Source organism: Perissodus microlepis, chromosome 23 (assembly GCF_051167445.1).
Source record: "Perissodus microlepis isolate ML-2025 ecotype Zambia chromosome 23, ASM5116744v1, whole genome shotgun sequence".
Lineage (NCBI taxonomy): Eukaryota > Metazoa > Chordata > Actinopteri > Cichliformes > Cichlidae > Perissodus > Perissodus microlepis.
The window spans coordinates 40,489,485-40,502,873 of record NC_140482.1 but is presented as its reverse complement, the minus strand read 5'-3'; the positions used below and the strand labels follow the sequence as shown (position 1 = coordinate 40,502,873).

The 13,389-nt window shown below is 40.3% G+C and overlaps 2 protein-coding genes across 3 annotated transcripts; both read left to right on the top strand.

Annotated features, from left to right (window-relative positions):
* Window positions 1–171: 171 nt before the first annotated feature.
* On the top strand, window positions 172–7,138 carry mknk1 (MAPK interacting serine/threonine kinase 1). The gene is made up of 14 exons (XM_084921711.1): window positions 172–302; window positions 912–974; window positions 1,447–1,549; window positions 1,672–1,770; window positions 1,848–1,945; window positions 2,107–2,186; window positions 2,296–2,369; window positions 2,482–2,586; window positions 2,672–2,727; window positions 2,823–2,918; window positions 3,036–3,230; window positions 4,097–4,261; window positions 4,382–4,425; window positions 4,741–7,138. Exons 2-14 carry the CDS (start codon window positions 921–923, stop codon window positions 4,958–4,960), a joined length of 1,389 nt encoding a protein of 462 aa, XP_084777837.1. The 5' UTR covers window positions 172–302; window positions 912–920; the 3' UTR covers window positions 4,961–7,138.
* A 95-nt stretch (window positions 7,139–7,233) lies between these two features.
* On the top strand, window positions 7,234–10,629 carry LOC146362188 (transmembrane protein 275-like). 2 transcript variants are annotated; one of them, XM_084921714.1, is made up of 2 exons: window positions 7,234–7,795; window positions 8,205–10,629. In XM_084921714.1, the coding sequence occupies exon 2, from the start codon at window positions 8,227–8,229 to the stop codon at window positions 8,824–8,826; it is 600 nt and encodes a 199-aa protein (XP_084777840.1). In that variant the 5' UTR covers window positions 7,234–7,795; window positions 8,205–8,226; the 3' UTR covers window positions 8,827–10,629. The 2 variants fall into 2 exon arrangements, with proteins under 2 accessions (XP_084777840.1, XP_084777839.1); XM_084921713.1 differs by having other exon boundaries at window positions 8,186–10,629.
* The last annotated feature ends 2,760 nt before the right edge of the window (window positions 10,630–13,389 follow it).

Below are 13,389 nucleotides of genomic sequence, written 5' to 3'. Positions count from 1 at the left end.
ACTTGCCAAACCTGTTACATGGATAAATAAAGGCCATCATCATGCACCAAAAATCCCCACTACGTGGACTGAGGCGTGGTGACGAACCCTGCCAAGTGACGTTGCATCAGTGCGGTCACGCTACCAATGGGAGAGGAGTTAATCCGGAAAGGGGCGGGGCAAACGTCTGCTCTCGCGTTTTCCCGCCCGGTACGTCATCAGCTGTTTGGACTGATTGATAACAGAAAGCAATGGGAGCTTACATCAGCTGTCACAGGCTTTGACTGCAGGGATTTGGCTGGCGTGGAGTCCACGTTTGGAGGGTTTGTTGCATTTGTGGTTTTATTTTAACGTTGCTTAAACAGTCTCTGAATACAGTTAGCAACTGGTCATGTAAATCGGTTTAGCAAGCTATCTGAGTTCTTTCTTGCTAGCTGGGGCTAACAACAGCTATAGTAGGCAGCCACCGCTAGCTCTGGCTTTTGTAATGATCTTTTATACAGAATTCCCTCCTGGTAACTAGGACGACGTTGCTAATGTTAAGTAATTATCTAAGTGGACGTTGTTGGCTGTCCGTACACATAGTTGTTAACTTCAGTATCGATACAAACTGCTGGTATAACTTCATTAGCTAACAGCTAATTATCAGTTTTATGTTTTTCTAACTGAAACATAGCATTTAACTAGTGTGAACTAACTAATTCAATAAACTTTGTTGTAAGTGAATATTCTGCGGTCATGTAGATGAACAGTGACCGAAAACTCAGAGCGATACACAATGTAATACCAAAGAATGAAAGAAAGAGGAAACTGGAACAAATAAGCTAACGCTGGGCGGTGTCTTCTCCATTGCTCTAGCCTTTTGCCTCATCACTGCATTGTATTTAGTTGTTACGTATGTTTACGTGACTAACTATATTTGTATGTGGCAGTTGGCAGATATGGTGAGGCACGGCGTGATGACGGAGTTGCAGCCCTTCCAGCCCTCCCTCCAGGTGATCTACTCTATGATTAGTGGTGATTACAAAAGCTGACTTCCTGAAACATGTCTGATAAGATAAAAGGACCAGAAAATGGTGCACAGTAGTTTCATCAAAGCACTGTGCCCCGTTGTTTGAATGTTTCTGGTAACGTCCAGATAAGGCCTGTCACGGAGTTTCCAGTATTATCATATTGACCACTGTTTTGGCAGATTGCCATAGGTGGTTGTAATGATCAAAGTAGTGGTGATGCATCCCTATAACTGCAGTTAGTCATTTTACAGTTGCAAGCCTATGATATGGATAGAACATTTTATTATATTATGGATTAGTGTTTATTTTTAGTATTTATTACCAAGGCCAAATTAAAATGTTCCTTTTTTGCTTTTTTCATTTGCTTTTTCTCTACTGTACCAACATTGATCACTGGCTGATTTTGCACTATTCCCTCCCCCTGTTCCCCGTATGGCCTCCTTCTCTGTAACAGGGTAACTCCCTTGCTTTGGGCCAAGTAGGGCAAAACTGTGGGAGCATTCAGGAGAACAGAAATACCTCAGAGGAAAGACAGAATCTTTCCCAAGACCCAGCAGGTACAAATGCTTTACTTTTCATAGCATTTCTATAGCTTTGTAAACTTTACAAAGCGAGAGCGCTGTGCAAAAAAATTGCAATGTTTTAATTTGTGTGTATGGATTCATTTCTGCCTCTACAGAGTGTGAAAAAAGCCAGCCAGTGAACATCCCAGATACAGGTAAACGAAAGAAAAAGAAAAGAACTAGAGCGACAGACAGCTCCACTGGCACTTTTGATGGTAAGTAGGCTAAAACTGAAAAACATGCAGTATGTGTGAAAGCAGGAAAATTGACCAACACTTCATATTTTCTTCAGATCTCTACAAATTGACTCATGAGGTGCTCGGCCAGGGAGCATATGCTAAAGTTCAAGGATGTATCAGCCTGCAGAATGGACATGAGTATGCCGTGAAGGTAAGTAAGGACAGTTTTGCCAAATTTAAATGTCATTTGAACAGGTTGGGTTGCTCTTTAATGGCAACATTTTCTTTAAAGCTGTACTACATTTTTTTTTTTTTTTTTAAAGTCAATCAAAATGTCCATTGAATCACAATTTCTGCTGCTCGCCTTCATAGATCATAGAAAAGAGTGCAGGACACAGCCGCAGCAGAGTCTTTCGAGAAGTGGAGACTCTTTATCAGTGTCAAGGAAATAAGTGAGTTGATTTTTGTCTGATTAATATTTAAAAAAAAAAAAAAAAAAGAGAAAAGAAAACATATCCAGAATAAAAACAATTCTGATCACCTAAACATATCATTGTCCAGGAATATTTTGGAACTGATTGAATTCTTTGAGGACAACAACTGCTTTTATTTGGTATTTGAAAAGCTGCGTGGTGGTAAGTGTGAATAATTAACACAGCAGTTATGTAATGCAAACAGAGCTTTTGCCAGATGGCTCATTATGAGCGCACAAATATACCCGTGAGTGATCCTCTTCTCTTTCTGCAGGTTCTATTCTTACACATATCCAAAACCGAAAGCACTTTGATGAACTGGAGGCTAGTAAGGTAGTGAAAGACATTGCCCAAGCTCTCGACTTTTTACACACAAAAGGTAGGTCAAAATTCAAGCAGGTGTTCTGCTGAACAAATAGAGGTTTTGTTTTTGAGTGTAAAGGTGACAGTGTTTTTGTTTGCAGGCATTGCCCATAGAGACCTTAAGCTAGAAAACATACTCTGTGAATACACTGATCAGGTAATTGGCTTTTAATGAGTTGAGAAAGGCATTAATTATCCCTTAAGGTTTATAATTTAACAACATAATCATATATTTACTCTCTTTCTACTTAGGTGTCGCCAGTAAAGATCTGTGACTTTGATCTAGGAAGTGGAGTAAAGCTCAGCAGTGCCTGTACACCCATAACAACCCCAGAGCTCACAACACCAGTAAGTGTCTAATTCTAAATTGTCGGCCAAGTATAGACACATAATATTGTCCAATTAACTAATAAGGGATTACACTGACTTGCCTCTTCTTTGCGTTTGATCTTTGCCCTCTCTCAGTGTGGCTCGGCAGAGTACATGGCTCCAGAAGTAGTTGAGGTGTTCACTGATGAGGCCTCCTTCTACGACAAACGCTGTGATCTGTGGAGCCTCGGGGTCATCCTCTACATCTTACTGAGTGGCAGCCCACCCTTCACGGGACACTGTGGCTCTGACTGTGGCTGGGATCGGGGAGAAAGATGCAGAACATGCCAGGTATGCCCCCTCCAATCAGCACTGTTGTTTAGCGTCCATCCCATGGATAATTGCTCAGCTCAGCAGTGTTTGCACCACAGAGATTCACTGTGTGTCCCCGCTTATCATTCTGAAATGAAGACATTATAAATAATATAAAACTACAGACTAGAGGTGTTAAAAGAACAAAAACAAAACTAATAGTAATTTCGGAGTTTGTCTCCTTTAGCTGACATTACAGCTTGTTCATCTTAATGTTGGCCTCTTTGATTATCATGTCCATGGTAGACGGTTCAAATAAAGTAACTAAAAAATTATTTTTTTTTTTTTGCTGTATACTGGCTTAATTAAGAAACATAATTAGTAATGTAGGTTAAGTTAGGCTTAGATGTAGGTTGAAATCTCTTTTTAAAAATAAAAAAATGAGAAAAGCAAATGCATAGGAGCACTACGGCTGATTTGGCTTTAGCTGTTGACCCATATGTCAAATGCTCTTATGTGAATTATTCAGAAAAGCCACTTTCAGTATAGTTTGGGGTATTTTTTTTTTAAGTAGTAGAGTATTAGGGCTGAGAAGAAATGGGAAGAGGTTCTGTAGATTTACCAGGGAAAACCTTGTTTTAGCTTTCACTTCATCTAGATGGATGTCGTCAGTTCTTTTTCCATTATCTTGGCTTGAGCGGAGTTTTGGTTTATTGAATTTTGTGCTGGTGGAGAAAAAGCTCACTTCTGTAAAGAAGGTGTGAGGTCTGAATTTATAATGCACAACAGAATGACAACACCATTACAAAAAATGAATGCAGCACAATAATGCTGTGTGTGTGTGTGTGTGCGTGTGTGTGTGCGTGCGTATCAGCAGGTGATGTTATTTGATCTTCTCCCCTCAGAGTCACCTGTTTGAGAGCATCCAGCAGGGCAAATATGAATTTCCAGACAAGGACTGGGCCCACATCACAGTGGGAGCCAAGGACCTCATATCAAAGCTGTTGGTTCGGGACGCCACTCTGCGCCTCAGTGCTGCTCAGGTCCTCAAGCACCCTTGGGTGCAGGGGGTGGGTATAATTACATTTGAGCACTACTTGTCTAATGTTAGACAGCTGGAATTATTGTCCTTATTTTCCAGCTGTGAGTTTTTTTTTTTTCCTTTCTTTTATTTATTTATTGTTTTCCAGAATGCTCCAGAGAGAGGTCTTCCAACTCCTCGTGTTCTGCAGAGGTCTGTCTTTATTTTAGCTCTGTTTCTGTGGTTGAAGTAGAATCAGACCTTTTAGTGTTTGTGGTTTTTCATAGGAAACTAGAGTTTCTGCACATACCTTTGTTTATGAACAACTTTTTTTTTTTTAATTTTGAGAACAATTTAAGGTTCTCTCTGCTTCAAAAAGTTTTTTTTTTTTTTTTTAGATGGAAAATATTTGGATAGATGAAACAAGGATCTAGGATACTTTATTCTAATCACATTATTAAAGTGAGAAGTGGCAGAAGTGTGCTTAGATGTCTCTCATATCTTTTTCTGCCTTCTTTCTTGTTCTAGGAACAGCAGCACCAAAGATCTGACCCAGTTTGCAGCAGAAGCCATCGCCTTCAACCGGCAGCTATCCCAGCACGAGGAGCAGCGGGAGGACGTCGGAGCCATTGTTTGCTCCATGAGGCTTTCTCCTCCTTCTAACTCCAGGCTGGCTCGCAGACGGGCACAGTCCAGTGCTCTCCGGCACGGAGACTTTGCACCCACTTCAGATGACGCCACAGCCTGAGGGTCCTTAACCTCCTTATCATGTTATCTGAATAATTTTAGTTACCTTCTGTGTGGATTTTTATTTTTATAGGGAGCCTTGTAGGATCGGTCACACAGTATGGAAAGTGTCTCTGTTGTTGAAAGTCCTCTCCTTGGCCAGTAGTCTTATCAGTGAGAGTTTGAACATCAAGTGTGCAGTTAAACCTCAGCGTCTGCCTACTAATAGAGAACAGTAAAACTTCCAGGATTTGGCCAGGAGTTACTTTAAGCTGATGAGTATTTTTAACAAAGGTTTGATTTCCTTTCAGAACAACTTTGGCTTTAAGAAATTTATGTATTGTCTTCACAGGTTGGGTTAGTCATCGTTACCCAAAACACCTGAAACTGCTCTCAGTGCCAGCAGTTTTTACTAAAATACATATCATCACCAAAAACAGCATTTTAAGAATCAGGACAGCTACGCAGCAGCAGCTGCTGCTTTAATGCAATATCGTCTTATAGGTAGATTTTATTTTATTTTTTTACTTGTTTTTCCAGCTGTGAATTGTTTTATTTGAAAGCTTTTTAGTGACTAAAGAAAAGGGATTTTTTTGTTGCTTTTTCAAAGCATGTTTTCTTTTCTTTTTTTATATACATATGATTTTTATGTGTGAATGTATGTGATTTAAGTGATAAAACAGACAACACTTAGAGGAGTCTGAGGGTTAAACTGGGCCTTTCCCCTGTTTTACCTGTTGACTCTTTTGTCGAGCTGTGTCTTTATGACTACCTGAGAGTGTGGCTGGAGGTTGCAGAAACTCATGGAGTGAGACTGGATCTTAAAGGGTTTTTTTTCTCATGTCAATACAAGCTACCTGCAGCACTGATGTACTTTAAAATAAATATCTTATTTAGTTTGCCCAGAATGGGAGGTTCTTGTGTTTTTAAAGCTTCACCAATGATATGAATTTGACACTTAAAAATAGCATTTATCTTTTCAGCGCTTTTGCTATAACTTCTCGTTGGAGGTCATGTTTGGTGTTGTGATGCAGATTATTCCAAGAGGTTTTGCTTAAATTCTTATTGTCTTAGTGATCTTATATATATTTTTAAGTCTAAATTACTTGAAATGTGAAAATTGCATTTGTTTTAAGTTTTATGCAGTTCATGAGACTTAAAGCTGAACCGTGGGACTTTTCTATATAATGTTAATGTGTGCACACAAAGATTATTCACCCTATGAGCAGCAGGTATGGTCTCTGTATTTTGTAGTGTTCCTGATTCCTGGAGTGGCACGCTGGCTTAGATCAACCAGCAGTGACTGGGTTTGCCAGTCCTCAAGAGAGCTGCAGCTAAAGCAAATGGTGTGGCTTAAAAAAGTAGAAAGGGACTGAGAGAGATCGTTTGCTGCTTCAGATAAGTGTCACTGGGAGGGAAAGCGGTTGACAGCGAGTAGAAACGTTTAGCGGTGGATAAGCCTTTCCTTGTTCTAGATTTGCATCACAAGCACTTGTTGATGGTATCTGTGTAATCTACCTGTTACAAGCCCTGCATGGCTGGTTTAAAGGGATTAGAGAATAGTTTGTCACACTAGTGAGATACGTGATTCCATTCTGTGAAGTGAGTTTATAAAACTGTTAAAAAATATTTTTTTAATTGTCCCTGTTTTGATTTTGTGTCTGTGCCAATGGAAACAGTTATGGATGAACTGAGAATTGTTTCTGATACTTTCTGATCTTTTATTTTGTTTTTAGAAGAAGCTACTTTTTCTTCATGTTGTCTTATAATTTAGACTGTCTGTGTTTGAATGGGATCTCCAAAGGCTCCTGTTTATCGTACCTTACAAAGTTTATGTGCCAGTGCTAACTCATTCCCTTATTTCACACTGTTGCCATGGACAACCCATCCCTATAGCAACTAAGGGCCTTCATAGGCTGGCATGAATTGATGGAGATTTGCTCAGAATGAATACACATGTTAGGAAGCGACTGCTTGCTATGTTAAAGCCCCCACACTAGTATGAATCATAAAAGAAGCTGTTTGTTTCCCTCCGTCTACTTGAGATGGCCTAGAATGAGATGCAGTAATTGGTATGCGATTATAGAGTCGCTCTGAAATGTGTCAAAGCTCATATGGGGTCCTATGCATAAAGCTCTCATGTGTAGAGCGTATTTTCACTGGCATGTTGTGTTCTTAATAAAAAGCTGCTCTTGTCTAAGCTGTGTTACATCAAGACAATATTACTGTGTTGTGCACTCAAAGGTCTCGTTCACAAGACGTGAGCAAATGGATTTTTGTTTTCACTGCAGCAGATGTGCTTTAGTTTACAAAGATTTATTTCAGTCAGGAGTGATAAATGGTAACAACTCATTGTTTTGGACTAAACAGATGAGGAGGAGACAGGTGATGGTGAATAACCTCTACGCACACTGGTAAGAAACGGATGCTGTGTCCTTGCTGAGACTTCTTTGAAAAGCAAAGGAGAAAGAGGAGCGAGGCCATAGTCTCGAGCCTTTTTTCTTTTTTACACTTTAATAAACCCAGGTTTCACAAACTTTTCCCATTCTTAGATTTCAGGAAATAAACATCAGATAGATGTAGGAGTGCAGTGGTGTGTGTGTGTTTCCACTTTTCCCGAGAGCACCTTGAATGTGACACGTTAGAAGCGTAAGCACTTCAGAGGGTAATGGCTGTGATTGGGCTGTTTGTTTGAAGCAGCTCCACAGCGCAGCCAGTGGCCGATATTCAGCAGTGCATCAGCTGCAGATCACTCCGCTGTTCACCTGCAGGAGGAGCAGATCACACCCGCGGCTCCTGTGCAACATGACAGACGGACAAAGCGCCCAAACGGCCAGAGTCATGTGTCCGATGTAAGGTAAGCGACACAGAATGGTGCAGAACAATTTTGCAGCAAGTGTTGCTTTCAGGTTTGTGTGTGTGTCTGTGGACCATCGGCGAGAGAACAAGACTGTTTTTATATTTGCAGATTCTCACTTGGCATTATCAGCGTTGTTGCCTTCGATGAATTGTATTCGCGCTTTAATGTTGTTGAGTTTAATTAGCTGTTGAGTTTAACTAATGCGTTTAATTAGACGGGAATGCTTACAGTTTTTTAACAGCTAAGAAATTACTTTGGAAGAAAAAAAGTTGCCAGAGTTCAAAATCAGAAGAATGAAAAGTCTTTAAAACATTTGCACTGCTTCTAAAATGTGTCATGTTACTTTTCAGCCTCTCTTTCTAAAGAGATCAAATGATCTATTTTCAGCCATTTGTCTGATCAACAGCTTCTCTGAGCTCTCCTGAGACATGGTGCTACCTGAAAAAAACTCCAGTTCATCTGCTCCCAAGAAGACCCCTGAGCAGCATGCTCCGAGGCACCAGAGCATGCCCTCTCCAGCCCTGTGCTGCGCCTGTGGGCTGTGCATCATGCTGGCTGGCATCAACATCACCCTGGTGGGAGCTTTTGCGTTTGGTACCTTTATCCCTACAAGCAATCCTCCCATCTTCATTGGGCCTCTTCTTTTACTCATAGCGCTGGCTTTCTTTACAGCCTGCTGTGTCATCAGCAGGAGACCTCAAGCCCACACTGCCCATAAGGCCAAAGGAGGTGAGAAATGGGCGCTGATGAGGATGGGGGCAGTTGCTTTTGAGATGGAGACGAGCGAGCACACGCTTCAGGACACGACAGCTGTCCAGCTCAGCCCCACCAACTCCCCTAGCTCATCTCACAAATCCAGCTCCATCCAAGGGGAAGCCACTGCCCTGCCTTCCTGTCAGGATGAAGCCACTGAGCAGCACACATCAGAGACCTGTGGCACTGGTGTTACTGGAGATAAACCCACTCTGAGCTCCAACTGCTGGGAGAGCATTTCCACACAGACGCTGCCTGATCAGATCACTACATAGCGTGGACTTTGTTCTGTTTACACTGTCTGACGTGACTGCAAGGATTAATTGCTACTATAAGTTATAAGCTAAGTCGTACTTTATTTATCCCAAAGTTGGTAAACTCAAATAACACATGACTTAAGTAACTAGAATGGTGGCGTGGTAATATGATACAAGAGCGAAAAGGCCTGCAGACTCAGCCTGTGAGCGTAAATGTATCGTGCAAACTCCCTGATAATTATTCAGTGTGTTTCAGGAAGTTGTACTTTTACTGCCCTGTCCCAGGATGTACATTATCTTTCCAGGAAATGAAACAGGGAAGGAGATGATACCGTAATCCAAGTGCCTGTTTTATGTAGTTCTTGTTGTAGAACACATCTAGTTATTGTGTATTAATTTCCTATGGATTGACTTTGGTTAGTGTTTGCCACCTTTGTGAAGGAGGATCAGTGCAGTTATAAAAGCCGGGTGAATGCAGTCACAGCTTTTCTACACACTTCAACATAACTTTTCTTTCTTCTTATTATTTCCTGCACCAGCTGCTTTGAGTGATGGTGTAACCTTGAGCTGTGCTAAAATAGATTCAGGAGTGTTTTGTGAATTTCTCTACTTGTGTTGTCGTGCATGATTACTACAGGTGCTAATACATGCTTGGGACCCCTGTATATTTTATAAATATAGATAACTCTTTACTTGAACAGAAGTATATAGTGTATCTGTTCAGACAGCTCACTAAAACTATTAAGGATGCTATCTTGAGCAAATTATAATAATAATACTTCTACTGACCCTCTTTGTGAAGAATACACAGAAACAAAGCCACTGGAACTGCAGTAGCATTTATGTCAGGCTAAATGAGAAGATGCACAGGCTGTGATGATAAGTCATTTGTTATCTGAGTAACCCCAGCAGGGACTGTACAAACTGCTACGTTGCCCATCATTTGGCGTCTGACCCAACAGCTGCCGGCAAATGCGAAAGCCCTGTTTACTCATCATTTTACATCAGCTGTCCTCAAACACAGCGCGATCCCCTCACACAATCAAACCACGGAAAAGATAACACAGTGGCCAACGCCCACTGTTATTGCAGTGTTTTTTGAGTGGGTACAGGCAGGCTGTGTGGGTGTCTGTAGTTATTCAATGGCTCGTTTCTGTAAAGAAGGTGACATGTCTTGGCAACCTCAGCTCAACTAGTAATGAGGTCATGCTGCTCTGAAGAATGGCACAGCGGGATTAATTTAGCGCAGGGCTGGGTTTAACTCAGCAAAGGTTAATGTAACTGAGCAATTTTTATCTAAAAAAAAATACTTCCATCCATTCATCCAGACTTGATCCTAACCCCACTATCATGGATGAGAGGTGCGCTAAACCCTGAACAAATCACAATTCCAAGGCACATCTGAACTTGTTTTATCCATAGATATCATTTTCTTCTTCTGACTGGCCGCTTTAGGAATAGCTATAGCAGATCATCTGCCTCCATCCCAGCCTAGCATCTCAGCCTCACCTCTCTACGTTCGTCTCCAAACCGCTGTCCCTCTGATATACTCATTTCTAATCTTGTCCATCCTGGTCACTTCAACAAAATACTTAGCATCTCTAACCCTAACCACCACCAGATAAGCCTCCTGTGTACCAGGTCTTACTCCCATTGTGTATAACCAGTTGCCCATCCCTGTTGCCAAGTGCTGGATCATAGGTGGTTGTCTGATTGTTGTTTTCTATCGAATACTGTAGTTTGTAACTTGCATTATAAAGCACCTTAAGGCAAGTGTTTTTGTGAATTCGTCCTATATAAATAAAATGTAATTGAATTGAACTACTCTCTTGCAGCTGCTTCTTTTTACCGTAACACGTGGAGTTTCTCTTTACATTTCCTTTTTGTTGTTATTAGGAAGGCTTGCAGGAGTGCATTTCCAGTTTGGTGCTCTGGTCTTATTCTCTCTGTTCAGGATCAAGGCATTTCTAAGCCCCGAGCCAGAGCGCAGTGTGCAGTAAATGGCAGACAGCTTCCTGAGGCATGCTGGAACACGAAGGACGCTCTGAGGCTAAGCAATGACTGGAAATTTTCTCTGACCTGTGTTGTCACTGGGATCATAATAGTGGAAGTATTCCCACAGAAGCCTCCAGGAATAGGAATTATTTATTGTCTGTACTGGACACAGGTCAAGATCATCTCAAGGAGCACCCACTCCCTGTCTAACACAAAGGGGGACGTTTGAGAGAAAATCAAGTAAAGCAGAAACAAAATGAGTTTTACTCATAAAAGCATACAATTAATTTTGTTAGAAAAAATGGAGCAATCGTGCCACAACTCTAAACTTTAATTTAAGAGTAACGCAAACTCAATAACCTATAAAGTAGCTTTAATCTATTCTAGTTGATCTGATGGTGATATATTATTTGTAAATTAACTGTCTTTGCAAAGCTATAAAAGGTTTGCAGCTACCTGTAAAGCCTAATCATAAAAGTCAAGAATGACACTTTGGGGTCTGTCAGCCACTGCAGTAAACCATTTAATTGTTTTCACCAGAATATTACTTATGCACTGTAATGATGCATCATCATTAATAACAGTGTAATGCCCTTTAAAGCAATATATCAGCCAACAGATGTATTTTAATTTTACTCATGATACTTTCTGTTGATGATGATGTCTTTTTTCACTTTTTCACAGTAAATGATCTCATCTGTCTCCTCCTCCACACAAGCACAAAACATCTTGACATTTACTTTTTCTTCTTTAATTCAAACATTAAACACTTTAATATTTATTTTCAAATATTTTCTACACATCAACACACTGCTGCAGGAACATTGCTGTAAAGTATTTCCCTACCCAAAAAACCTACCACGGCTAGCATATTAAATAATAAAATTCAAATAAAAGTGAGTAATCGTCTCATCATCTTTCACCACGTTAAATTGATGTCTGACAGTTTTTATCGCTGGACACAGAGATACAAGCAGAGTCTAGACAAAGTGGATACAATTTACCTAAAGAGCAGCAAGTTTGTTTAATTTGAGCAATGGTTCAAGCTGAATGTTCATTGCTTGATTCAAAGTTAAAATCAGCTTAAAAAGAGTTGGGCTCAGCTGGGAGATATATCTGATCTCATGGCTCCACCCTGTGGATGAAAAGCAGTATATATCACTGCTTTATAAACATGGGACAAAACGTATGAAAGTCTGAGCGATTTTTGTAACAATGCTTCTTGGTAATACATTTTTTTACGGTTGGAAAGACTGTTTATTTCAACTTAAATATGCCCTCATATTTTTTATATCGAACATCTAATCTGCACGATTTCCCAGATCGAGTACCCATCAGCGCTGATAAATGCAGTAATGCAAGACTCATCGGTAAGTATTAAGTCTGTATAAAGCTTCTCCAAGTAATTCTTTGCTATATACTAAGCAAGTGATGAGACTTTCCTTTTATTGCATTTTGTATGTATAAGTCTACAGATGGCATAACAAACACCTAGATAACTAAAGGACTGTCGGACAGTTCTTTATATTAAGTAAGCCAAGATGTTTTATATTTGAAACACACAAAGTTGGTTCTGTGGGTTTCCAGCAATCTTGCAAGATGGCCTTTGCAGGGTGAGTGTCACTATGCCCCGTTCATTGACCCAATATGTAAACATAGCTTTAAGTGTGCATTGAAATGTGTGTGTGTAGTATGTCACTGGTGAGTCTTTTACATGGATTGCAGTAATTAATAATTACAATGAATAATTATTACCTCGTGCTCTCCCATCCAAGACTGCGACTGACTCAGTCTGATCATGTTGTCCTGGTTCGACTCACCATCTGTTCGAGGCCTTTCTGTGTGGTGTTTGCACGTTTCCTCCTGTGCTGGCTTATTGCAGTCGAAATCAGTTGGGTAAGGGTAACTGGTAATTCTAAAATGCGCACTGGTGTGAGTGCGAACGGTTATTTGTGTTAGCCTTGCGACAGTCTGATGATTTGTGCAGGTGGGTGGATTATGTATTATATTTAGTGTTAAGATTATCACCATAAAAAACAAAGAAAAACAAAAGCGCTAATATGAATATCCCCAAGTCAGATAACGAGAAAAAGTATTTATTTCCTTTCTTGGCCTGTATGGGATGCAATGCTCTTTTGGGACACTAGAGGGCAGTATCGTCGTTCTCACCGTGTTTCTGAGCGCGATAATCATCCAAGGTACAGTAACCTTTCTTTCTTCTTCTTCTGTTTTTGGAGGGGTGGGTGGTCATTCGGATTAATGTGGTGATGAAGAACATTTAATTAGTAATAAGTCAAATTTAACTCTAAAAAGTGTAAGAATTTGACGCCTTTTCTAGTTTGTACCCCAGAAAAAAACATAATTAAAGTGTCCCCAACCTAGCAAAATGAATACCGCAGAATTAAGACAGTCTCCTTGTAATATTAACGTAATGGGCAAGTATGAATAAAAAACAAATGTAAAACTGCACAGGTCCATGTTGCAGAAGTTTTAAACTGCACCTTTGCACAAAATTTAAAATTTAAAGTCAGTATCATCCCCACAGAGTTTCTCTCCACTTACGTTGAATCTAACAGTCTAACAGTG

Coding starts and splice junctions, on each gene's coding strand:
- LOC146362188 (XM_084921714.1), top strand. CDS start 8,227: ATGGTGCTACCTGAAAAAAACTCCAGTTCATCTGCTCCCAAGAAGACC.
- mknk1 (XM_084921711.1), top strand. CDS start 921: ATGGTGAGGCACGGCGTGATGACGGAGTTGCAGCCCTTCCAGCCCTCC. Junction 1,946..2,106: donor GACATGAGTATGCCGTGAAG/GTAAGTAAGGAC, acceptor TCGCCTTCATAG/ATCATAGAAAAGAGTGCAGG. Junction 2,728..2,822: donor TCTGTGAATACACTGATCAG/GTAATTGGCTTT, acceptor CTTTCTACTTAG/GTGTCGCCAGTAAAGATCTG.